Below are 26,430 nucleotides of genomic sequence, written 5' to 3'. Positions count from 1 at the left end.
TTTCCAGATTTATAATTTCGAAATATTATAGATCTATTATTTCTAAATATTTTAGGATTAGCTGACAGTTATCTATTACTATCAGCAAAGTCCTTTATTCATGATTATTATTCCCTTATTTTGATTGACATATTGTATTTACAACTTAAATAGACACTAAGAAATTTTTATTGATCAATTATGTTTTTAATGTTTTCTTTTCACTTATTCTTGATGATGTAAACATTTAAGAATGAAATAAATAAATGCAATGTACAAGTAAACAAAATATTTATTTAAAGTCTTTTCCTATAAAAGTCAATATAGATACAAAATCAGTTTAAAGGAGCAGAACTGTAGGCATTCTCATTCTTGGTGCAGGTGGTGGCCCTGTAAAAGAAACTCAGTGTAAAGCATATATAAAGATGATAAATTAAGTTATAAAATTTTTTTAAGTAAGTATTTTTCGATTCTATATTTCTGAAATTTTATTTTTTGCTTGGCTTGTTGGTTGATTGCAGAGATGAGTGAAACCAGAGAGGAAGCAGATATACTGCACTAAAAACAAACTGTGGTACATCTTTAGCAAAATCAGTATTGCAAGCTGAGTCTAATGCAAAGACAAAAGGGAAAAAAGATCACTTGGGTGTAACAAAACCTGTGTTTACTTGAAGAAAGCATACCCTATATGGAGATTGCATCATGGAGCATCAGCAAACAGTTGATGAGGACGATCAGCATGCGACAAGGGACTCTGGGCAGCCAACAGACGTTCTGGAAATCAAAATACAAACAGAATTTGTTAATTAAAAGATAATTCTGGAAAGATAAATATCTTTTGAAATGCATTTTATAATTTAATTCAAATGAAAACAGTAGTGTTCACATCTATTAAATGACTTTTAAGATCTTTTTGTTACTAGAAAAAAAAAAATTTCTTTTCAAAATTTATACCAGATAATTATGTGGAACTACCTTTTCACAACTGAAATAAGTGCAACTAAATAGGTTTATAATGAATTTTCTTAATTCAAGGATTTCTACTGGTTCATAAAGATGAAAAAAAAAAAAAAAAAAAAAAGCTATGAATAATCAAACTTTGACTTCCTCAGTTCCAAGCTTTTGTAATAAAATATACTATATGTCTAATATGTGTTATTTATAACAGTCTAAATATTTGAGCTTGATGAAACTTTCCAGGGCATTTTGGGGTGTGCTGAAAATTCATAAACAGTTTTCTATTTCTTAATTTTAAGCTTTTGTAATAATAGTAGTATATGGTAGTCTCAATGTTAAAATGTTATTAAGCTTTGTAAAGCATTTTGAGGAAAATTGAAAATTTCCAGATTTCCATCATTAAAAAAAAAAAAAAAGTAAAGTCTCTCGACTACTAGTTGTTGGCCAAGAGGGTCATGGATGTTAAAGCTCCACAATTTTGAAACTTACTGCATGATGGAGACAATATGGTCAGTATTACGCACTGGCCACCTTTACTTCCCAGATAAGCTGGTATGCATGGATCTGAAGAAGAGTGGGGTTGTAGTCCACCATTCAATTACCTAAATTACATAATGTATAAGTTCACAATAAGTATTTCAGGGAAAAGTATAACAATCAGAAAATAAGATAGAAATTTACCAGCTGCAGAGCCATGTCTTTCACCCTTTGATTCTTTCTTAAAAGCATAAGAAATAGTGATTGGCCTGTTGCACAAATACTGTCCATTCATGGCTTCAATGGCTGCATCAGACGCTTCAAAACTAGCAAAGTTTATAAATGCATAACCTTTTAAATTTCCAGTCTCAGGATCTCGCATAATCTATAAAAAAAATTTAAAAAATCAGGCAATAGTTCAGTAAATAATACTTTCAATGTTTTATGTTAAAAATTATAAAATAAAAAAAATAAAAAAATGGAAAATAAATAATAAATAGAAGAAAAAAAATTTACATCAAAAAAGCACATATACAACAAAAGTTTTCCAATTTTTAAGATTTAAAATTTTTATAAGTGTTTTAACAACTTCAAAAGCTTTTGATTTTGAAATATTTTCAATATCACTATCATCTCTTTTTATGCTCAATGGTACATAATGCCCTCAGTCTTGTTCTCCAGCCTCCCCTGTCAGCTGAAGCTGCTCTAGCTTCTTGCCGACTGGTTCATCCAGACTCATTCCTTTCTCTCTCCCTCTCCATCATTCTGTGCCTCATTAGCTTTAGGGGTCCTCTGCATCCTTTTCACTTTTTTCCAAATCAAGAATGACACCAGGAATTCTATCTATCTATGGCCAGTAAAATGCCTTTTTCTAATTCAATATCAGTAGTTTCTTTTAATTCTCAACAAAATATAAAGTTTTTGAAATAACTTAATTCATTTATACAATAATTTTATTTACTTTCCTTATAAACATACATATTGTTGTATGATGCTATACACATGTAAAGAATAACCATTTTTTAAAATGTACTTTTTAGAAAATACGGTAAAAAAAAGAGCAAATTTAAAATTAAACAATTCTATATCCTGAAATAAAAAGAAAATTCTGCAACTTCCAATTACAAAAGCTACTTTACGTATCATAAAAAGCCTAATAAACTTCATTAAATTTTATAAGAATAAAAAAGTCTATGTAACAGGGCTCGAAAAACCGCCCGTCATCGGCGGTCAAAAATTCCCCGCGGACAACAAATTTCTCGAATCCAGCGTCCGCGCGGACGGGCATTTTCCCATTAATGTTCGTGATACATGTTCAATTTTTGTTATCTTATAAGAGTCTAGCGCCTCACTTCTAAAGTGACCCTCTAATATCGAAGTACAGCAACATACTATGCATGGTGGAATTGATGTTTTCTTTATCTGGGAGTACTGCAGCGGCTGAAAGGGGCTTTTTAGCAATGAACTTACAAAAAAAAAAAAAAAAAAAAAACATTACTTACTGGCCTTAAACAAGAAGCGTTAAACGCATTTATGAACATCTACCTAAATGGAAAACCTCTTTCAGATTTCTGTGCAGAAACCTCTGTAAATCATTGGCTTGATTGTGGAACTGGCAAACGTCATATTTGATTCATTTAAAAAACGCAGTACCATCGGATAAATTGACATAATTGACTGATAACTTAACCTTTGTTATTTAAATTATTTCATCAAAGAAATAAATTATTTCATAATAGAAATACTAGGTTTTACTATTAGTAACCTAGTATTTCTTTTATTACTGTATAATGTAATCCTAGTAACTACTAATTCATTGTGCAATCTATATAAATGTTAGTAATAAATAAGAGAAAATTATATTTTTATTTATTTAGAAGTGACGGGTTAGTTTCAAAGGAGGACGGGTGCATTGTTGGACACGCCGTCCTCGGGGACGGGTAAAATTTCTGAGTTTTATCGAGCCCTGCTATGTCATGTTCTATAAATGTACAGAAAATTATATAAGCTAAAACTACATTACACACCTGCATTTATTTTTAAAAATGTTTTTCAGTTTTTGCAGCCAATTTCCAATGCTGAACAAATTTTTTTTTTCCTTCTGGTTCAAAATCTTTGACTTTAGCATGGTAATAAAATAACTCATATCAAGATTTATGCTAAAAGCAATATTGCTTATAAAAAATAAAACTTCACTGAACTTAATTATAAAATTAAATGTGCAATGGAAAACCTTATCGGGTTCCACACTAAATACTTCAAATTATTAGACACTAAATTATCCAAATATCAAACATGTCAGCCAAATTTTGAAAGTTTTAGCCAAAGGCAAATCTTAACAAATCTTTATAATTAATTTGTCCAATAATATGTCAATAATGTAGATGTTTTATCATCTTTAAGGGAACGAAATAAGTATCAGGTTGAGGGTCATATTTGATAACTTCTTAGATCAGAGCAGTAATATAAAGGTAAACATTATGCAAAATTTGATGTTTCTTTTTCAGTCTAACTTTAAATAAATATATTTTATTTTAAATATTCATCAAGACTTTCATCTTTTAACAAAAGAGATTTTACTGTCTTGCAAATTTTTTACTGTCACAATTGCAATCATTCAGAAAAAAAGGATTGGGGTTAGAGATAAGTTATTTGAATAATTTAATTCTGCTTTATTGGTTTTTATTCTACTCAGAGATTTTTAACAAAATTTGGACGGGTGTTTAACATGTTCATTGCCAGCCGAGTACAGGTGGTTATACTATATCTATCATTGAAAAGTGGTAATCCATAAAGATAAAATCACAGTTAAATTTTCTTTATTTTAATTCCTAAATTTTACAATAAGTTTATTTTAATAAACAATATGCTATTATTAAACTAACACATATTTTTTTGGAAAAATAGCTGGATGATAATACGCCTTTAACTACCACTTAATCTGCTTCATTGATGCAAAATGTGGTAAAGAATTTGCAATGCAATATCATGTGATATGGCAATGAACATGTTAATCTGTAATATTTTTTAATGATAACATAATCCCTCTTATTGCTTACATTATCTGGACTTAATATAATTTCTAATTACTTATGCAACATATCTAAAGGAAAATACTGTAATCAAATTAAAAAATACAAGATTTGTCAGAAAAATTCATATTGATGAAATAATATGAATTTTGTGAAATAATATGAATATGAAACAATAATGAATATGAATGAATGAAATAATATGAAAAATTGATGTTCTTAGTTATGTAGCGAATGTTTAGCAGGGCTCTGCTTGTATTTTGAATTGATAAACTAACTACAATCTGTTTCAATTAATAACAAATCTTTTTTTTTTTTCAAATTTTTTACAAACATTTTTCAATTAATATTATTTCATAAAGAATTTTTAACCCTGTTTCCAATTTTGATCATTTAAAAATTTTTTTTATTTAATATTTTAACATTTTCCCGTAAGTATAATTTTACTATATCTAGTTTGAAAGTAATTACATGTTAATAAACTCAACTGAAATTAAAGTAACAATAAATTTAAAAATATAATTTTTTAATAAAGTTAACTTAAATTACATTTTAAGTTTAATGTGACTTACGTTTTATGCTAAAAAATTAGAAACATATTCTCTTCTTCTAATTATGAACTCCTCATTTTCAGCTTTGCCTTAAATTTGTAATAATTTAAGATAAAACAATAGTTTTTAAAAATTTACACAAATTTTTGAATCGTACGCCAAAATAATCATTAAACATTAATGCAAAATTAGAAACATTTTCTAAGAGAAAAAGTATCTAGGAAAAAATTTCAATTAACAATTCAATTTTCTCAGTATCACTTTACTATTTGAAATTTCAAATTGCTTAAAACACATAAAAAATAATGAGAATAAGACATAAGTTTTATTTTTTTCATTGAAAGTAAATTTACAAAATGTTCAACTGACCTAGTTATTTTTTTTACCTAGTTTGTACATGTTATCCAGATTTTTGAATATATATTTCCCAAAAAAATCTATTATGAAAAACACATAACTCTACAGATGAAAAAAAAAATAAAAGAGAGAAAAGGTTATTTTTTAATCCTAAAAAAGCAGCCATTCAGAGGCCAAATATTATTTTGTACTGTGATCACAAAAGTAAAAAATAAAATTATAAGAATTAAGAAAAAACTTAAATTAAGAAGTTTTTACTAATATGCAATTTTTAACATAATACACTATGATTTTTAATATATATATACATGTAAGTTTTATGTTTTAAAATATTCCCTGAAGAAAATATTTTGGGAAATAAAGCTTATTCTAGAGGTTGCATTAGCAGAAATGATCATTAAAATTACTTTTGGAGTTTGGAGAATCACACCAAAAGCAGAAAACGTATCATACAATAGCTTCTCATCGACCTCTGGATCTAGATTGCCAATAAAAATGTTTGCACCAACATCCAAATTTTTTTGATGAGCTGAGGCCTATAAAATAAAAACAGAAATCAAAAATAAATAAATAAATAATAAATAAAAAATTAACACATAAGGATATACAAAGTTTCAATGAAACAAAATGAACAACAACAGAAAAAAGAACTCATTCAAATACAAGATCAAAAATTATTGTGAGTATAAATGAATGTTAAATGTTTTCAATTGTTCAATAGAATTAGCAATCAAGAATAACCAGCCATTTTATCAGCTAATGTATGTGCTGCATCAAAAAAAAAAAAAAAAAAAAAAAAAAAAAAAACTTAAAAACTCATTAAGAAATTTTACAAAATAAAATATAAGTGTATTTCACTGAAATACATTTCCAGATCAAAATTGATTTTAGTGAATCCAATTCTTAGATTTAACATAAAATTTATCAAACTTAAAATTTCAATTAGTAGTGAATTTCTTAAAAATTATGGGTAAAAAATAAATATATTAAAAAATAAAATACATAAATAAACATGAATAAGGAATAAGTAAGGTAACATACAATTAGGAAAATACTTGGAAATTATGAATTACCTATATAAAAACAACTCCAAATATGAAGAAAAAAAAATTATTCAGAATTTGATAAGGTTAAGAAATATTTTCCTAAAAATGCTTTTCAACCCTGAATATACTTCTTCACATTATTGGACGGACACACTTAAAGGATGTACTAATATATTTAAAACTTTGCCGAAAATCAAAACATTGAAAAACCAACTAGTACATTAGACAATTGAGAAGCTGCACAATTTCCTATGTAAATATAAACAAGAAATAGTTAATAAGAAGGAAAATATGCCAAGTTAGTCGTACACTATGTAAAAAATAATTATCATGTAAATTTTATAAAGCATTTTTATCTAGTAAGGAATGTGATAATCATTCTTGAATTCTTCCAATTGACGAAAGGTATAATAACTTTTGATAAAATGTATGAAGCAATAAATGTGTACAGGTACAATAATTTCTGTGAAAAAATTGGGTGACCAGAATTGAGAAATGATAATTTTAAGTTAACTGAGTAAATAACAAGTGTATCAATCCAATTGGTTGTTTCTAATTGCCATATGTCTATTAATAATTTTTCAGAGTCAACAAATGTTAATGTTTTACTGGATATACAAAATGAGTTAATAATTGGTATGGAGATTTTAGAGCGTTTAAATTTTTTATGATGCTTAGACAAAATGAAAATATTGGATTAAATAAAGATATTAAGATGAACATTAATTATGCTCAAGAAAGGATTTGTAAGGTTAAAAGTCATTTCCCAACTCTGCCTATGCAAAATAATTGCTTGAAACAAATCCATAATTATAAATAAATTATATGGTAGTATAATATACTTGAAGTAAATTAATGTGGTATAGATAATAGAAAAATACATAAAAAATTTTATAATGAAAGATTTTACAGATTTTATGCTTACCTTATTCACTTTTATAGGCTTGCCATATAGTTTTGTCATGTTCTTAATTTTGATAGCATAATCTGAGTCATCTTCACCCAAAAATTCAACAAAACCATACCCTTGATGCTGGCCTGTAATACGATCTTTAGGCATATGCACATTCACTGAAAAATTACAATAAATTTGAAAAATGGAATAATAATAACCTTAAACAAAGGACTGTGATTTTTTCTTTATTTTTTATTAAAAATGAGCTCTCTTTGATGATTTAAATCAGCTTTGATTTAAATCGGAGTCACTTTATTTTAAGACCTTAAAACCTTACATTTATAATTCCTTAAATTTTATAAATGTAGTAGTAGTAGTAGTAAAAAAAACAGTTGATTTAAATTACATTACACTATTTACATGACGCTAGAGCTGGGTTATTGGGGACATTAACAATGAACCATTGGCGACATTGTCGATAAACTATTGGCAACTGTCTGGAAAACACCCTTAAGGATGGTCTAAAGACATGCCATCGCAATTTTGATCCTGTGTGGAGGGGCTGGCTCTCCTTTGGGTGGCCTGATGGCCTTAGCGCAAAATCAAGCATTTTATAGTAGAACAATTTTTACAAAAGCTGATACTACACACCCTCGGTCCTTTTGCAGGCTGATAAAAGTAGTCACCCACCCTTAATGACTTCAGCCAGCGATGCTTGATCTACTGGAAACAGTGTCTCATGACCAGCTCACTACCAGATAAATTTTAGAAATATAATTATAGTTGAAACATTATTAAAAAAAAATCATTGCAATAGATTTTAAACAATATTATTCTATTAAAAAGTGTTTGGTAGTAATACATTGTGTATAATTCAAATGAATAAGAATGGAATAGAAATGTATCATAATTACTACTGAAAAACTATCTATTTACATATAAATATTTGAAATGACAAAATATGGATTGCCATTTAAACTTTACTTTTATTGTAGTTTGACAAGCATTTCTATCCTTAATTACTCAACTAACCCATTTTTCTAAAAAATAAATAAAAAATCTCTTTAACAAAAAAACTCCTTAAGAAAGATATTTGCAATGTTAAAAAATTGTGGCTTTGAATATTCTGTCTGTTTTAAAACTAGAAATTGGAAAAATGAAAGTGAATGAAATTTGAGATGATGTAACTAGATCTAACACTGATCAGAGCATAAGCTAGATATGGAGTCTTAATTTTTAAGTTTTAACTAAAATTCAAAAACAAAATTACAACATTTGCAGAATTGGAACCAACATTTATGATATTGTGTTTAACTCTCTGAGTATTTTGTCTAAAATATGTTTTCAATAGCTTAAACTAATACATTCAGGAGAAAAGAGCTTAAACTTTCTATAATCAGTATTCATAATGAATTTTAAATGCATAATTGGGAAAAATAGTGTTGAGGCTGGGTGATTACTATAGTATCCATGCCTTTTACAATCTAAATTATTGTAGTGTAGTGAGGGTATAAATCAGCATTGTCTTTTGATCATCATAAAGAACGAATTCTAGTCCATTATTGTAGGTCTAGCGTGATGTTGACCAAATAAAACCAATTAAATATTAGAAGAAAAAATTAAAAGCACATCTAAGTATGTAAATTATAATGTGAATATAATTTAAACAATAAAGTTTAAATTTATGATTAGTGTAGAAAACATAAGTAATCGCACAAATATCTCAAATCTGTTTATGATAACAATACTAATAACCTCAAAAAAATAAATATAGTAGGTAAAACATACAAAAGTATAGATTTAATTTCTTCTAAATGAAAAACTCTGCAAACAGTATCAAAATTCCATGCACGAAACAACGAGAAAACTTAATTTTAACAAATTGACTAACTTAATATAACTTACCAACAGGACCAGCTTGAACAAACAACTCCCATAAAATAGTTTCACTAACTTTTTCATCAAGACCTCCCACATATATGGTAGCATCTGTGGATAGTTTTATTAATGAGAAAACATTAACACATTCAAATTAATCTAAAAATAAAACCTAAGGCAAATTCTGTGCTCTTAAAATAATAAATGTCAATATAAACACTACTGTGATAATGATAAGTCTTAAAAGATCTAAGTTTCAAGAATATTCTAAGACTCAGGGTGACTAAAATTCGGCAATCATCAATACAAAAAATTAGATTTTATTGTAAAAAATGATTAAGAAATAAAACTTGAAGCAGTAATAATGGCAGAAAAAATCCCCTATTTGAGGACCGGCTTAATTTCCACACAGAAGAACAATATTCATTAGACGGAACTATGCATTTTCCATTTTAAGCGGTTAAGGAAGAGTTGAACATAACTACAAAATAAAAAGGAAAACGCTCTTAATGTTTAGAAAAACTGAAAGAATTAATTTTGAATATAAAATTTAGTCAAACAATGTATGATGAAGATTTTATTAGGTAATGCATCACAAAAATTAAACATACCCTGATTTCTTTCAGCAATCGGACCGGCAGCCATTTCTATACAATAATAAACAAACCAGAAATGTTGCCAAAATTTAACTCTTAAAAAATTTAATAAACCACAAAGTTAAAACGCTTCCGTCTCTTTACTTTATCTGAATTATTGAGGCTTTCTGGTGTTGCTGCTTTTTCAAACTGGTACGCCATCTGGGGAGAGACCGGTTTCATGCCTTTGGCCTTTCTTCTTTCCATCCCCTCCTATTTTCATTTGTATAGGAATGTACTACGATATTTTCCATTTTCCTTTGTCCCGCAGTAGACTGATCGTTAAGATACGGTTTCCAGCAGATCACCGAAGTCAAGCATCACTGGCTACGGTCAGTGTGCGGGTGGGTGACCACTTGGATCAGTCTGCGTAGGGACCGAGGGTGTGCGGTATTGGTCCTCGTTAAACTGTGCTACCGTAAAGTGCTCGACTTCGTGCGCAGGTCGTCAGCCTACCGAAGCGGGGGTGCCATCCCCTCAGCAGAGGATCAAAATTGTGATGGCACGTCTTCGGATCATCCTCCGGGATGTTGTGTCAGACCGTCGCCAATTGCCCATTGTGCAGCTCTAGTGCGACGTAAATTAACAACAACAACAACCATTTTCCTTTTTATTTGATAAAAATATTTTTTAAAATTTCTGTGATGCTTTTCTTTAGAACTATGTTTAATGTAGTTTTCAGTTCCATATGGATGGTGTTTTCAATAGAAATGTAAACAATAACAATCTCGAGCTCGGGACCTACTCTAGTTCCGGTTAAAAAGTTTGCAGCTGCTTACTACATGTTATTCTGATAGGCGATGTTTTCAAACGGATAATTTTGTTTTCAATAAAAGAAATAAACTAGATAATTTCTGAGCTCAAATCTGCCGTATTTCATAAGATATTAATGTTATTATGTAATTCTGGGGAGTTTGGAGTGAAATTTTGTTTTAGTTATTTTGTTATTTATTATTAAAAACGGTGACATGGTTGCTAGATTTTGAATAACTCGCTTTTTTGGCAGTCTTGATTTGGCCTCTTTCCATTTGTTTATTACTGTTTGTTCGTGTTACAAGCTGTGCACCATCTTACGTTAGTGTTAACACTTTTAGTATTGTAAACAGTATTGTTAGCATTGTAAACATAAGTAATAAGTAATCAAATGCATTGTTTGCAAGAATCCCAAAACACAATGATGCCAAATGGCTTTAAAATACAACTGAAACAGTAACCCGGAAATTTAGGCAGTCCCGAGCTTGCAGCGCTCCCTAGTGTAGAAAACACCATCCATAGTTTTCCAGCTTATAAGATTTTAATCTATATAAAAATCAAGAGAGAAACTAACGTACTTCCTTCCTCTATGACTCTTCACACCCTAGTGGGAAACGCATGCGAAGTGTTGCCATAGGTAGAGAGTTCATCTCTACGCCACCTGCAGCCCATTTCAATCATCAATGGCTTAGAATCTTCAATGTAATAATTTTTAATTTATTTAGATATTTTTTGCTGCATTTAAGTAGAAAAACGGAGTACAGAATATATTTTAAAATACTATGCTGAATGACAAAAATGCTTCATAAAAAGTTGCTAAAATTAAGTTACAATAAACAATTTATAAATTAATTTCACAAATTTTTAACTCTAAATTTTTAATAAAAATTTATTTATGATATTATTTATCAAATTGGGGTCGCTAATATGGCTAGAGCAATGTCGTAGAAATTTTCAAGTTGTCAAAAAAGAGGGATGACGAAAGTCAGAGAATTAGTTCTGAATAACGTTCCACTTCTCCTACTCATCTTTATCTTTGGATTCTCTGATTACTAATCTTACAAAGTCTGGCATTCACCCCTCCCCTACCATGAAGGTTTTCATGACATCTTTTGAAGCACACTATTTTATATTATTGGGGGAAGATTAGCACCCCTTCTTAATTAAGCTCTTCCATGTTTGTTTTTTTCAGAGCAAATTATTATTCCCTTAATTTTCATTACAATCTCCAACATTTCTGAGTAGCATAATAACCCCTCTTTGCGATAAAAACTATTTTGTCAGTTCAAATAACTTTTAAAGTGTCTTCTTTGTTCTTTTGTTTTAAATGCACTTTTTTTTTTACGTTTAAGTGAAGAAGTGAAAGCTACGTCAAGTGAAAATAACGTTATCAAGACTCATAATTAAAAGGCAGAGCAATCTTATAAAATATATAGTTATCATTCATACTTTTTTAATGCGTGTACAGAGTAGTAGAGTAATATAGGTTTCATTCCACTATTTTGAAATTATATTCTGCCACTCTTAAATTTTCTTTACATTTGAAATAACTTAACAAAGCTAAAAAACATCGTAAAGTTTCACTCTAATTTTATGTAAAATTTTAAGATTTTGTTGAAATAAAAAGTTGTTTGTACTCTGTAGTACGGAGCATTACAAAATCGCGTATGCTTGTGCTAATTAAAAGACTCCATATAAAAATTATTTTTATTGACTCTCAAAAGTTGATTTTTTCCTTGAATTTTACCGAGAAAAGTAAAAAATATTTGAGAAGCTTTTGCTGTTTTAATTAGGTTTCGAATTTCATATGTAAAAAATACTTTAAAACACATTTATTTATTTAAAATTTTCAAAGACAGAAATTAGGTTTCTGAATTTCCTTTTCGATTACATGATGTATATCCTTGAATAAATTTACATAAATTTTCAACAGAAGTAAATCTGTCTCTTCTTATTACAAAACAAAGCAAATTTTGAATTTATATAAAACAAAAAAAAAAGAAGATGAAAAAATTACAGACACTTTTGCTGAAATTGTGTTGGAAAAAAAGTTGGCTACTTTTATTACAATTTTTATTTAAAAAAATCTTGCCTCTAATATCCAATTTTTTCAAAAACATGTAAGATTTTTAATGAGTTCTGCGAAAAAGTATTTTCTTAATTTTTTATTTCCTCAATAAGAAAACGTAGTTTTTATGTTATTGATGACAAAAAATCAGATACAGTTTTAATAAATGATCAAAACTCATATCAAACAAATAATCAAGTAGCATCGACTGAGTAATTGCCTTAATTTTTATTATTTAATTCAGTAATGATAGGAGATCGAAATTTTCTGATTTATAAGGATTAAAAAAATATTACATTGAGTTAAACTAAATCCAATGTTTAAGCGAAATCTAATTAAACCTTCTGAGGAATAAAAATTTTAAAGAACGAGTTTATTTTTCATGAACAACCCAACTGATTTGATTAGAATCGAATTTTTAAAGTTGCTAATTTAAATTGCGTAACATAACGTGATCATTCAAAATATTTTATAACTTAATTAAATTAAATAAAAAAATATATAAACTATAATTATTTTTCGCCCAAAGTCTTTTTACATAAATAATTTTAATAGCTATATTAAAAAGATTTAAAGTCGCGCAATTGATTTCATGTGCTAAAAATTTAAGAATTTAGGTTTGGAAGAAAATTTAGGTTATAAAATCAAATACAAAAGCGTACTTTTACTAAATAAACATAGCATTTTTATGATAGATTTTGAATCTTGACCCTTAAATTATTGTGATAGCAGCTATCTTCAAAGTACGATCGGATAGATAAATCAGAAGAGGGGCCAAAATTTTTAATTCTTTAATGCTAATTTCGATTTTTCCTATTTCGACTTATCACTGAGAAAATATTTTATCGAATCAAAAACTTTTTTAAGAATGTAAAAATTCCATTTTCAGTTGGATTTAATTTAATAATAGTCAGAAAATTTCAAATGCTACAAAACAAATGCCTTACAATTTGATATTTGTTTAACATTTTTAAATTAATAAATATTGTTAAAAAATATTTTTCAGCGTGGAATTATTCTTGGGTAAACGACTTTCATAGTCGTCTGCATAAATTAATTTTTGATTTCAAAGATTTAGAGTAAAGGCGAAATATGCAAAAAGAGAAATTAATATTTAGGGCTCTAGACTTTAAACCACGCACCAGATTAAACTATTGAGATTTTATTTTCCAAGAGTAGTCCTTCCACAAACTCCGAGGAATCGGAATTCATTTTTCTTAAGAAAACCAAAAACTGGAATCTGATATTCCTTGCTTTCCCAAAACGTAACCACGAAACTCAAGGAATCAAGCCCGAAGGAGATTGCGGTTACCCAATTTTTTTTTTTTTGAGAGTTAAGGAAACCAAATCGTTCCAAATATTTTCTGTTCTTATTAGTTAATATATTTAAACTCTCGAACCAATACGATTGGATTTAAAATCGATCGTGAATATTCAATAAAGTGTTCCATTTTTATTTCACGCACAGAATATCTACTGTATGATCTCTGTTAAAAAAATTACTTTAAAATATTATGTAGGTCGCAAATTAATATTTAAAAAAAGGAGAAAACACAAGGAAGTTATCAAAATATTTCGAATCATAATCGAAGTCAATCATCATAAAGGTAAAATCAAAATAATCAAGCTAGTTTATTTGTTGAAAAAAAAATTAAATGGAGGAAACGATGTTTGGACCATTTTGAGTTTTATCAGTAAAATAAACTAGGTATAATTATTTCAATGCCACCTATTTTTCCCCATACTGATTCGCCTGATTTAGGTAATAAGTGCTTGTTTTCCTTTCTCACTTAAATATTAATTTGAAATTCTAAATGAATAAATTTTAATATTGACCACTTATGTAAGGACAATACTAGAAATATATAAAGGGCAGCAATAACGGACATTTTGTATTAGATATAGGATTTAACTGATATCTTAAGCGTTTTAATAAGTACTTGCAAGTTTTTTGCTAATCAGCGTCTTATAAGTAATTATTGACTGTAAAATTAGTACTTTCTTATAATTTTTTCCCACACGATTAATAAAAATAATTTTAGACAGCAATATTTCATAGAGCATCACAAAGAAAACTAATGGTTTACGATTCGGAAACAACGACTTTTAGATTTAAAAAGGGAGCAAATTTTTATTATGCCAATAAGGCACAATGAGCTAGTTATACCACTGATTTTTATCATACATATTTTTTTATAAGTTGTTCCTTGTTGACGTATGCCTGTTTATGCAGAGGGGGTGCGATTGTTCTTGTTTTCCAGTGGCGCCATCTATCGCCAAAAATTCGACTTTTGCCACACCATACGTCTCACCCGTTTTTAGGGCGGATCCATTCATATACCTATCCATGCATCCACAGATCGTAATTTAGACCTGAATCAGAGAACGATCGATCTCCAATCCAGTACCCCCAGTGGTTTTGATTTGTTATGGGAACATGGAGGACTTTTGCGACTCGACAGATTTAGCGTGCATCAATCACTTTACTACACAGGGTAGTCTTCGACCGATGGGGTTCGAATCCACGAACTCTCGGACATGGGCCCAGCGCCCTACCGACCACGCTATCCCAGCCAGGTTGTTCCTTAAAAAGATATTATGACCTTAAGATTCAAATTATAACTGTTTCTCAAAAAAAAGTCAAATATCGAGTAGTCTTCATGAAAAATTTGACTATTGATGGAAAGATATATTATCAACGAATGTCAGAAACTCAACACAAAACTAATATTTTTAAAACACTAGTATATTTTAATGGTATCGTATTTCTTAAAATTGTGCCATACACTTTAGCGCATATATTTGGCATTTTTTTTTAATAATTATTGACTGTCGAATTCTATTTATCCCGCAGTGGACTGATCGTTAAGACACGTTTCCCAGCAGATCACCGAAGTCAGGCATCACTGGCTACGGTCAGTGTGCGGGCAGGTGACCACTTGCATCAGTCTGCGTAGGGTCCGAGGGTGTGCGGAATTGGTCCTCGTTAAACTGTGCTACCGTAAAAAGCTCGACTTCGCGCGCAGTTCGTCGGGCTACCGAAGCGGGGGTGCCATCCCCTCCGCAGAGGATCAAAATTGTGATGACATGTCTTCGGATCATCCTCCGGGATGTTCCCAGACCGTCGCCAATAGCCCATTGTGCAGCTCTAGTGCGACGTAAATAAACAACAATAACAACGAATTCTATTTAGGGACAGGAAACACATTAACCCAAATATGTTCTCATTATTATTAAACCAAAAACCAAATATGTACTAGAAATTGAAATTGGTAATTTTTTTATATTTAGACACCAACAAACAGAAATTTTTTTGAAAAAACTGTGCTTTTATGAAGAAAATTAAGGTATACAGTACAGTATTACATAGCCCACAATCTAGAGTTACGATGAAATTCGAACCCACTACCAGCATGTTTCAAAGTATTTGGAGGTAGGATAGTATCTCTTTCCTATAGATCCTTTCAGAATCTTGGTTTCTAGCTCTTCCTGAAAAATAAGAAAAATTTCTCACTACTTATAAAAAAACAGCAAACCTGTGCCCAATTGTGAGACTAAAATGAATTATTTGCGAAGTTCACTTTAAAGTGAAATCGAAATTATTAAAGACTTGTAAGTTGATTTGTCCTTAATAAAGCACTGGTATGCTATATGCGAGATCAATAGGATAAGACTTACAAGCGTAAGCAAGGGCGCCGGCAGCGGGGTGCAAGGGGGTGCAGTTGCACCCCCCTGGTTTTTTTTTAATCAATTGAAGCTCATAAAATTTTTTATTAAAAATACTTTTATTCAAAAAAAAAATAATTAAGTAATTATTGATACATAACAATTAAATTTTTTTTTAATCAAACAAGAATTGTAATCGTCTTGTTAGCTTAATCTCTCGTGAGACATTGTAGACCGATTCCATGTTTTAATACGTCGCATTGTACTAAAAGTGCATTCAATAGTGCACGTAGTAGCTGGAAGAGTTAGGCCAATTTTGATTGTCTCCGCTACAGCTGGATAAAACGGTGTGGCCTCAATAATTAAATCGATGTATTCGAGGGATTCATAAGAATTTTCTCTATTCCTCCATATTTCGTACCACGTAAATTAGTACTTTTTTGTTTAAATATCTTGTTAAAAATGAAGAAATGTATCTTGAAAAAATTTAACAGATGAAAGTATATGTAATAACAAAACAAAATGTAATAACAGAATATTTTCAATTTTTTTTTTTTGGGGGGGGGGAGGTTAGTTTGTTAGAGGGTTGCACCCCCTTTTACATTATTCTACCGGCGTCCTTGAGCGTAAGTACTATATGTCAGTATACGAAACTGCAATTGGATCTATGACAGTCTAGAACTTTTATTTCTCAATCATACTGCCTTATCAGAATGATTACAAATAACATAATGGACCAGAGTGTCGAAACTAAGGCTCCAGAGTTCAACTTCGAAAGCAACATGTTCGAGATCCAAAGTCACCCAAAGAACCCAGTGGTTACAAGTTTATATCATATAAGCCCTAAATTGAAGTAGAATTGATAATATCATATAAGCCCCATGTTTAAAGGAAAAATTACTTCATTTTTGAACATTTATTATAAAATGTCAGTCATACCTAAAATAATTTAACACCGTTTATAGTTGATACATGCTATCTACTCAATACAAAGAATGACATATAGACCCTTGTGAGAGACATCACAATTTACGAAAGGTATTATAAAGGAAACATGGAAAATATAACTAGGGCTGTCATTGGAACCTACCCCATTACTTTTATAATTAAGGGAGCTTGGTGAAAGGGTATATAGCTCAAGGATTCATTTGAATCTATATTGCACTTTTTTTTTAATCCAAGAATTATAGAATCAAGCACCCGTGTGCTATTTGCTTGTAAGCGTTGAGGCTTTTCAGCGACTTTTGGCAACTAACTTACAATCATTCCTTCCACAGACAAAAACTTTTGATTAGTTTATGCCTTTCAGGCTCTTATCTGCCTTGAACGACGTCAAGTAAGGTATTTTAGAAATTTTAAGGTAAGAGTTCAAGCTTGCTGTTCTGGGCCACTTAGTAGATCCTGAATTTGAATCACATATTTTAAATCTCCACATGCCAGCTCTTAAGGATTATGAATTTTGGTCCTGGTGGTTTAACTTTAATTATAGACTAACACGCTATACTATTTCTTAGGGTCCCAGCAGATCACCGAAGTCAAGCATCACTGGCTGCGATCAGTGTGCGGGTGGGTGACCACTTGGATCAGTCTTCGTAGGGACCGAGGTTGTGCGGTATTGGTCCTAGTTAAACTGTTCTACCGTAAAGTGCTCGACTTCGCGTGCAGGTCGTCGGGCTACCGAAGCGGGGGTGCCATCCCCTCTGCAGAGGATCAAAATTGTGATGGCATGTCTTCGGATCATCCTCAGGGATGTTTCCCAGACCGTCGCCAATAGCCCATTGTGCAGCTCAAGTGCGACGTAAATGAACAACAACAACACTTCTTAGGACTGGGATACTTTAAGAAATTCAGATTACGAACCTGCGAACTTCTTTGCTGCAGACTAGAACCTATTAAACTAAACCTGGTTATAAAAACTGGAAAAAAAGTCGCTTAGAAGCGACTTTCTGAGGCTGCTTGCGACCTTTTCTCAATCATCAGACCTCACCTCTTGAAACTATCGAGCAAAGTTATATGATTTTCTCATTGTCTTTTCCCCCCTTAATTTCTTTTAAAATGTTGAAAAATTCATCTCTTAAATCTCATTATTTACACAACACTCTAAGAAAAGCGCAGATTCGTATATAAAAGACACTGAAGACAGACGCTTAATTAAAGTGGGAACAGTCTCCTTAAATTTACTTCAATTTAGCGCTGGAGTGCCATTTTTTCCGTATGTCTGAAGTTCTCAATTGATCTCAGGGAAATTCAAACTCAACCATTAGCACGGGGAGATCGAACCTCAGTAAGTCAAAGTGAATCATAAATGTTCATTTTCCACAAGGCTTGGTAGCATAATTTGAAAAAGAATGGAGAATGGTTAGTTAAAAATCTACATGACTTTGCTCTCTTAAACGTTCATCTGATTGATTATTTTAAGTGTCTCTTAAACTGTCAGAGGATCAAAGTGAGAAATATACATATCTTCCTTAAACCAAACTTCTTTGATTTAAATGGCAACAAATGCGTTCAAAGATTAAAGAAAAATCGCAGTTTTTTGACACGTGTTTATTAGCATAGGTCATCTTATTACTAGCCCCACGTGTTTGTACTTTTAAAGTACGCTTTTCTCCACGTGCCGACGTTTATTCTTCAATATGCCTCGTGCCAGGTCGTGCATTATAAGTACTGAAAAATTGCTCTCGAAGACTTTGCCTATTCTACTCCTTGCTTGGTGGTTGTATCGTTCGAATCGAAACAGTTCACGAATACTTTAGTTAGTATTTTGAATTTATAACTAATTTAATTTCTTTAAGTAGACGTCAATTAACGAAAATTAAATATTTTAAATAGTTTCTCTAAACAGTTATATCGTGATAAAACTTTTCTCTTTAGACTATTTGCTTTTAGATTTTAAAATATTAAAACTCTGATATGTGAATGAAAACTTAGTTTAATAAATCGAAGTTGAATCATGTTTGGCATAGATAAACCACTTTTTTCTGTGTACCATTAAACAGTATATTCAATCTAACAATGTTTCTGGTAATTGCTGTGCTGACTGTTATCCTATACATATTTTCAGATATGGCTGTATTCTCTACACCAGTTCTTGCTCCAGTTGGACCGCCTGTGCTCAACAGGTTTTTACCTGTATATTCCATTACAACAACACCAGCTGTGTTGGCAGTACCCATCATTAAGAGGACGTGGTAAGCCTTGTTTCAAATAAATTTTCTCAAGCACAGTTCTAAATTTTTAAATATTAAAATATATAGCAGTAGAATAAATTTTGATAATTCCAATCCCTTAAATTTTTAATGAATTGAACTAAAGTTAAGTTTGGTTTCGCCCTCAACCTTTTTATGCACTGAGGGAAAAACCATTCCTTTTGAAATAAATTTTCAAAGGTTAAATAGTGCTTAAACCGGAATATTTTAAATTCTGAGGTCACGACAGGTCCTTTAATCTTTGGATTGATATTTTCTATGACATTCCCTTTTATTTTTTAGTAATACTAATTTTGTGCTGTTGTATATTTAATGTTTTTCTCAGTAATTTTTAAATAAATTGCCAGCAGAGCTCTTGCATTAAAACAATTGTTGAAAACATTTTAAATACTATCTCACTTAAAAGTTAAATAATTCATTTGTTTTAAGCTTGAAATACTTAGTGAAATTAATGTTTGGTTACGGATTACTGTTATCTAATAGCTCCTTATTAAAGAAATATCACGTTGAATTTGCCGAAAAAATGTATTCCCTTTGGGCTCTAAACAGCCTTGTTCTTTACACATCAAATAATTTCCATTAACTAAGATTTATTAAATAAATTCCATGTGACTAAAATTCTAAATTCTATTTAAAATTTTAATTCAAAATATTCTAATGCATGGCTCGTGAAACGAAGGAATTTTGTGTATTTGAATTAAACTTGTATTTAAAAATTTCAAGAAATTTTATTGCAAAAATAATTAAGGTATCCAAATACATTCGGAGGCAAAATTTGGAAATTTTAAATTTAGAAATTTATTTGAATTTATTTTGGATTATTATACACTAAAACATGGTATGAATAAAAATATTAAATTTTTAAAAAGATAGGGGGGAGGGTGAAATTGGCTAAAAAGAGGCATTGTCAAAATTTTTCATTTTTGCTCTTTAATACTCACATTAAATCAATTTAGGAAACATATATTTAGTGTGAATGTTTAGACATTGTGAGAATATTTAGACATTGTGTGAATATTTAGATACTTTACAACAAATATCGAAACTTGTTATAACGTTAATTTAATGTTTAATTAGACAGATTTTTCTAAAGAATTAAAAGTAAAGTCACAATTTAAAGCTAAAACTTTTAATTTGTAAACTAAAGTATAATTTAGAATTTTTGGCTTAGTTTTTATAAATTTTCAGTTTTGAAAAGTTTTTCTTATATTGTGATCTAATTTTTAAAAATTAGATCACGTAAAAAGATTAAACTTGTAATATGAAACTTATAATATGGAGTTTCCTTGTTGGTTGGGCAAACTATGTTAAGATAACCTTTATCATCTTTTAAGGTAAAATTTTAATTTTAAATTAGTAATCTATAGTTTCCTTGAAGTTAGAGAAGTTAAAAGTAAGTTACTTTTAGTTAAAAGAAAATTTGTTACAACTTGTATCACCAGAAAGATTATACTGTAGAAACTTTGTATATATAGACATCAATCTTGTGTTTGAAACAGTGAGCCCTGCCGAAAATACAAAAAATGTTTTAAATTATACTTTAGGGTTCTAAAGTTTAAATTTGTTTTTAGAGCTAAAATGTTTAAAATAGCGACTGAATAAATTTCTTTTACTTAATTCAATTTTAACAGATTTAAATTTTCAGCAATGTGGCCCTTATCTGGCAGTTGATTTTCAATAAACTCTTCTCTCGCTTTGCACCTCATTCTTGGAGGCTTGTACCAGTAACTTCAAAACCATCTGGACGATGGCACACTTTTGTTGATTCCGCCAAAGTTCGGTTTGCTTGTGAGGTAAGTAAAAGATAACACTAAGAACTTGCTTTCTGAACAGCTTGGTTCAGTATTAAGTGATTATAATACTTCCGGAGTTTCACGCCTTCTCTGGAACTTAATTTTATTTCCCTTAAAAATTACGAGTACTACATATATCTATCGTAGACTAATTGAATAATTCTATCCTTTGCAAGCAGTCTTCATCATTTTGCAATGTGCCACACAAATTGGAAGTTTCCTGATTTTTCTAAACATTTGCACGGACTTATTGTGGATTTTCCTCATACCTTTACTCATAAAATTTCATTCATTGCTAAATTAGCATCTGGTTTATGTTAAGCCGTTTGCACTAAGCCAAGAGTAGGAGAGTATAATTATAAATAGCATTAAACAATTATTGCAATAAACCTAAGAAAATTTAGGGAGTAAATTTTCAGATATTTCCTAGTTGATCTAAGGACATAAGCTGATCGCAATAAACCTAAAGAACTTTAGACAATGAGGAAAAACTGGACTTTTCTAACTCGCCTGGTGCATTACAAAATTCCGACTACGTGTGTAAACAGCCTTTTTTTAAACTTATTTATTAATGATTTAATATCCAATTATTGTGATCAAATTAATGACTTAATATATCTAATATGATCAAATTAATGATTCAATAAAATTTTTCAACTGATATAATGGAAAATAAATTGATTTTAATGTAATATTTAAGTTTCTCTAAGTTTTCCTTGTTTTTGCTAAAGTAACCAAAATTCAAAGCAATATCTTAATTTTTAATGCCTTGTTTTATTCTTCTGTTTCATATGAATTATAAAGACTATTTCGGAATTAGGATTAATGTGCTATCTTCCTGATCAATACACTACAAATAAGTGTACTTTCTTGTAGCGGAGCTTGCATCTCATAAAAATCTTATAAAAAGCTTCTTATAAAAAGTTAAGATTAAAATTGTCTAGTTTAAACTTAATATAGTCTAAGAAATCCGTTCTGTTGTTAAAAATAAACCTGCTACTTCATTTTAAATACGATAGTACTCAGGGTACTTAAATTTAGTGAATATTTTTCTGTAGGCATGTGGCCATGGATGGACTTCTATGAAAGGAAGAATTACTTTCTGGTGCGCTTTCTCAAACAATACAGGAGTAGTAGCCTACCGTCTTTACGGCCAGCAATGCGATAGCTGTAAGGGAGATGGCTATGAACCAGCAATGTGGTATCCTGAAGAGATAGAAAAGGTAAGGTTTTAGCATACCCGATTTTCCCCAAAAGGAATATATAGTGCAATTATAAAATTCAAAATTAAATTGCAGCAATATATAGGCGATGACTTAATACATGGTTTACATAAAGTACATTAAAATTTATGTATAGATTAGATATTAAGAGCAATGAACTCCCAAAAATGTCGAAATAATTCAATAGAGTGCTACGAAAACATCTATATTGTCAGTGAGCAAAATAAAATAAACAAATCAATAATTGCTTAAAAAAAAATAACATGCGTTTGAGATAGAGAAGATAAATTGAAATTACTTCTCGAACTGTGAATATGCTTTACTGACTTAATTTTTTTCTTTCAATTTTCAAGTGATATACTAGTAAATAGCTACTGGTTTCTTTACAAAGACTTTTTGGCCACTCTGTTGGTTTAGTGGGTAGATTCGATGAACCTGGATTGAACCGGAGATTCATTCTTCATGCTACAGTCTGGGTTCTGAATAAATTACTTTGGTCATATCTTAGTGGTTCGGATTCCATTCTAAAACATTTATACCTGCCCAAGGCTAGAAGCCCGCGTGTTGTTGGGGAGCGTGAAATAGAGGACGGAAGAGAATGATATATGAATTGCGAGTGTGCAGTGTACACGTACACCCGTAGTGTCTTCAATAAAGTGTCATTTGAAGCACAAATGGCTTAATTAAAAATTAAACAAGCTTTGTAGTTTTAGTACGGCATAAAGTTTCATGAAAGGTTGCTCAAAATATTTTTTAGTAAACGAAGACTTATTTTAAAGTTTCGTAAATTTTATCTTGAAATGCGCCTAAAAGTCCCTTTTTAGATATTGTCTTTAAACCGTAAAATCTCTGAACATAATACTTTTAACATTAGGAATTTGAGTGAATTAAATTATAGAAATGATCATAATTAAATGTGTATTTGTGTTTTTTTAAATTTATTAATTTTTGGTGACTTTTGTAATATACAAAATTAAATTAATACAAAGGTTTGAATTGCTTACCGTTTAAAATGTTAGAATTTGCAATCGGCAATTTGCTAAACAAATTGAAATCTTCATTTTGAAGCAGATACATTCAGCAGCTGGTACGTCGTGGAGAATAATTTTCAGACTTAAATTCCTTTTTTATCACAAGCCATTTGGATTTATTTTTGTAAGGACCCATGAGAGTTTAAAATCTAAGACAATTCTTTTGCTTTCTGTTTACTCTGTTACAAATATTTAAGACCAAAGCACTCAGTAATCTTCTTGAATAATCGGTGAAGATATCAAAATTTGCATTTGCTTTTGTCACTTTAGTCCGATATAGAAGTTTCAGAAGCGTTCTTTTAAAATGGTGTTTTACACAAAATCATTATTGCATGCTTAAATTGAAACGATGGCGTCAAACTTGTTTTAGTTAAATTATTTAAGGACATTAGAACTATGTAATATGGGTACGAATACTTAAATATAATAAGTTAAAGGGATTTCGGTCACAATTTTTTATAATTCTGGATTCGCAACCCTCGCCACTATACCATGCCACCAGACGATTTAAAGAAATTTTCAGATTATGAAATGCATAAAGTTTTATTGGGCGTTATGTGTTTAGAAATTATTTTAAAGCGAAACAGGTCCAGTTTGTAAATTTTTGAATGAACGCTAAACTAAAAATTACTTATTGATGTATTTGTAATCCCACAAATAATTTATAAACACTGAAAGTTTTACATGTGCATTATGTATAAAAGAATTTGGTCTTTCCTAATTGCGCTTTTTATATTTGTAGGTCCTTTTGAATATATTCAGTAGAGTTGCACATGTTTTTTATGGCTTAGAAAGACCACCAATTCAACTTAATAGAAGGCCTGGTAAACCAAAGAATCCACATAACTCCGAGCGTTGTCAAGCCTGCAAAGATGGAGTTTGCGCAGAGCGCAGATAAAGTGCCTCAATCGTGATAACACTCTAAATCTCATATCATTGACTACTAAGATGTAAATTTCAAGCACTGGTGCTATTATTTTACAAAACTGTTTTAGAGGCCGAATCTGAAAGTACTTCTTTAGTTAGAAAGAATTAGAAACAATTACTTATCTCGTTAAGTAAATCAAAATGTTTCAAATGTTAAGATTGTTTTAGAATGCAAATATTCTAAAACGTCGACCAAACTTTAAACGAAGCCATGTTAAACATTTTTGTTAAACCCAAACATTGATTTTTGAAGTTTTTCTTAATCTATCGAATTTTTTTAAACTTCATGTCTGGTTTCATGTATTGCCGCAATTCGCATAAAGACATGCGAAACTTGTACTTTTCTGTTTACCAATTTTGCAATAAACATTTTTGCTTTGTCTAATTGTGTTTTTATAAATATGTACTAAAGTTTCTGCGAATTGAAGACTTATAGCATGACAGAAATTATAGATTTAATATAAATGTTCTCAAACCTAGATGTAGTACCATATTGTGGAAATTAATGTTTTGTATTAATAAATTAGTTGTATTTCCAATCGATTTGTCTAATGTTAAGTTTTCTAAATATTTCACAGTGCTGAAATTTCCAAAAATTTTTACCATTAAAGGGGCGGATTCTTATCAGTAAAATCAAATATCATTAAAATTTGTACATATCAAAATTAAGACTTATTTCTAAATATGAATAAAATTTTATCTTTGATTCTTAAAGAGAACTGAACTTAGACATTAATTTAGGAATTAACGAGTTCTAGTCTCCTTTGGCTACCAACTTGGTTATCTTACACAAATATCTTTTACAACATATAAACTTAAAGCGCTATGTCAGCTAATTCAACATGCTGTTTCTCCAATCCTAAAATCCAAGTTTTGAAAAATATAATAAACAAATTCTGTCTGCCACTTCGTGTTTTTGTCCGCGAGAAGTACTTGGATATCAAATTTAACTATTTTCAAGAAATGTCAGTGATATTGTTAAAGTTTATGTGTTTTAGAAACTTAAAATCTGCCGATAGCCATTAAATCGAGCAAACCTCCATAGGTGACATATCAGCATAGTAGGCAGAAGCATTTAAATTTCTGTTTTTATTAGTTGTAGTTCATTTACGTCGCACTAGAGCTGCACAATGGGCTATTGGCGACGGTGATGATGATCCGAAGACATGCCATCACAATTTTGATCCTCTGCAGGCAGAGGCGTATCTATGGAAAGAAGCGCCTATGGCAAATCTCGCACTTGCGCCCTTCCTAAAATATTTATAATCTCTTAAATGTTGTTGTTGTTGTTGTTGTTGTTAATTTACGCCGCACTAGAGCTGCACAATGGGCTATTGGCGACGGTCTGGGAAACATCCCGGAGGATGATCCGAAGACATGCCATCACAATTTTGATCCTCTGCGGAGGGGATGGCACCCCCGCTTCGGTAGCCCGACGACCTGCGCGCGAAGTCGAGCACTTTACGGTAGCACAGTTTAACGAGGACCAATACCGCACACCCTCGGTCCCTACGCAGACTGATCCAAGTGGTCACCCACCCGCACACTGACCGTAGCCAGTGATGCTTGACTTCGGTGATCTGCTGGGAACCGTGTCTTAACGATCAGTCCACTGCGGGACATATAATCTCTTAAATAAAAGCATTGTTTGAAGTATTTAAGCCTTTTGGCAATATTGCAAAAAGAGCCTTGGTGGCTCAGGGGATAGAGCATTCGCCTTCCAACGAGGTGAGCCGGGTTCGATTCCCTGCAATGATTGCTCGACACGATTTCCGTATCCGGCTTGCACCTACCACAGTGCTGACGTAAAATATCCTCCTTGACGGATCATTGGTTACCCTTGCCGTCAGACTATGCGCGGGAAGCTTTCGTGATCCTCCTCTCCATGTAACGCAAATGCGGATTAGTTCAATCAGAAAATTCCTCCGTGAAGGCAAATTTCTCCAAAATGCT

At 30.6% G+C, this 26,430-nt stretch overlaps 2 protein-coding genes across 8 annotated transcripts; one reads left to right on the top strand and one right to left on the bottom strand.

Moving 5' to 3' along the window:
• Positions 1 to 253: 253 nt before the first annotated feature.
• LOC107442162 (splicing factor 3B subunit 4) lies at positions 254 to 9,933 on the bottom strand. Of its 6 annotated transcripts, none has more exons than XR_006226151.3 (8): positions 9,784 to 9,932; positions 9,200 to 9,283; positions 7,325 to 7,470; positions 5,761 to 5,889; positions 1,618 to 1,798; positions 1,426 to 1,538; positions 638 to 753; positions 254 to 369 (listed from the first exon to the last, which is right to left on the bottom strand). XR_006226151.3 is itself a non-coding variant. In XM_043050918.3 (7 exons), exons 1-6 carry the CDS (start codon positions 9,815 to 9,817, stop codon positions 680 to 682), a joined length of 648 nt encoding a protein of 215 aa, XP_042906852.2. In that variant the 5' UTR covers positions 9,818 to 9,933; the 3' UTR covers positions 254 to 369; positions 638 to 679. The 6 variants fall into 6 exon arrangements, 3 of the variants coding, with proteins under 3 accessions (XP_042906852.2, XP_042906853.2, XP_042906851.2); XR_011638088.2 differs by having other exon boundaries at positions 648 to 753; XR_006226150.3 differs by having other exon boundaries at positions 663 to 753.
• An 8,681-nt stretch (positions 9,934 to 18,614) lies between these two features.
• Positions 18,615 to 24,862, top strand: LOC107456616 (receptor-transporting protein 3). Of its 2 annotated transcripts, none has more exons than XM_087151912.1 (5): positions 18,615 to 18,652; positions 19,359 to 19,485; positions 21,149 to 21,296; positions 22,355 to 22,519; positions 24,293 to 24,862. In XM_087151912.1, the coding sequence occupies exons 1-5, from the start codon at positions 18,643 to 18,645 to the stop codon at positions 24,446 to 24,448; spliced, it is 606 nt and encodes a 201-aa protein (XP_087008038.1). In that variant the 5' UTR covers positions 18,615 to 18,642; the 3' UTR covers positions 24,449 to 24,862. The 2 variants fall into 2 exon arrangements, with proteins under 2 accessions (XP_087008038.1, XP_015930009.1); XM_016074523.5 differs by lacking the exon at positions 18,615 to 18,652 and adding an exon at positions 18,860 to 19,049.
• Positions 24,863 to 26,430: the final 1,568 nt, after the last annotated feature.

This window comes from Parasteatoda tepidariorum, chromosome 9 (genome assembly GCF_982258835.1).
Source record: "Parasteatoda tepidariorum strain Cologne lab strain chromosome 9, Ptep-v5.0, whole genome shotgun sequence".
Classification (NCBI taxonomy): Eukaryota; Metazoa; Arthropoda; class Arachnida; order Araneae; family Theridiidae; genus Parasteatoda; species Parasteatoda tepidariorum.
Note: the sequence above shows the minus strand (reverse complement) of the source record. Positions and strands in the feature narration are given on the sequence as shown.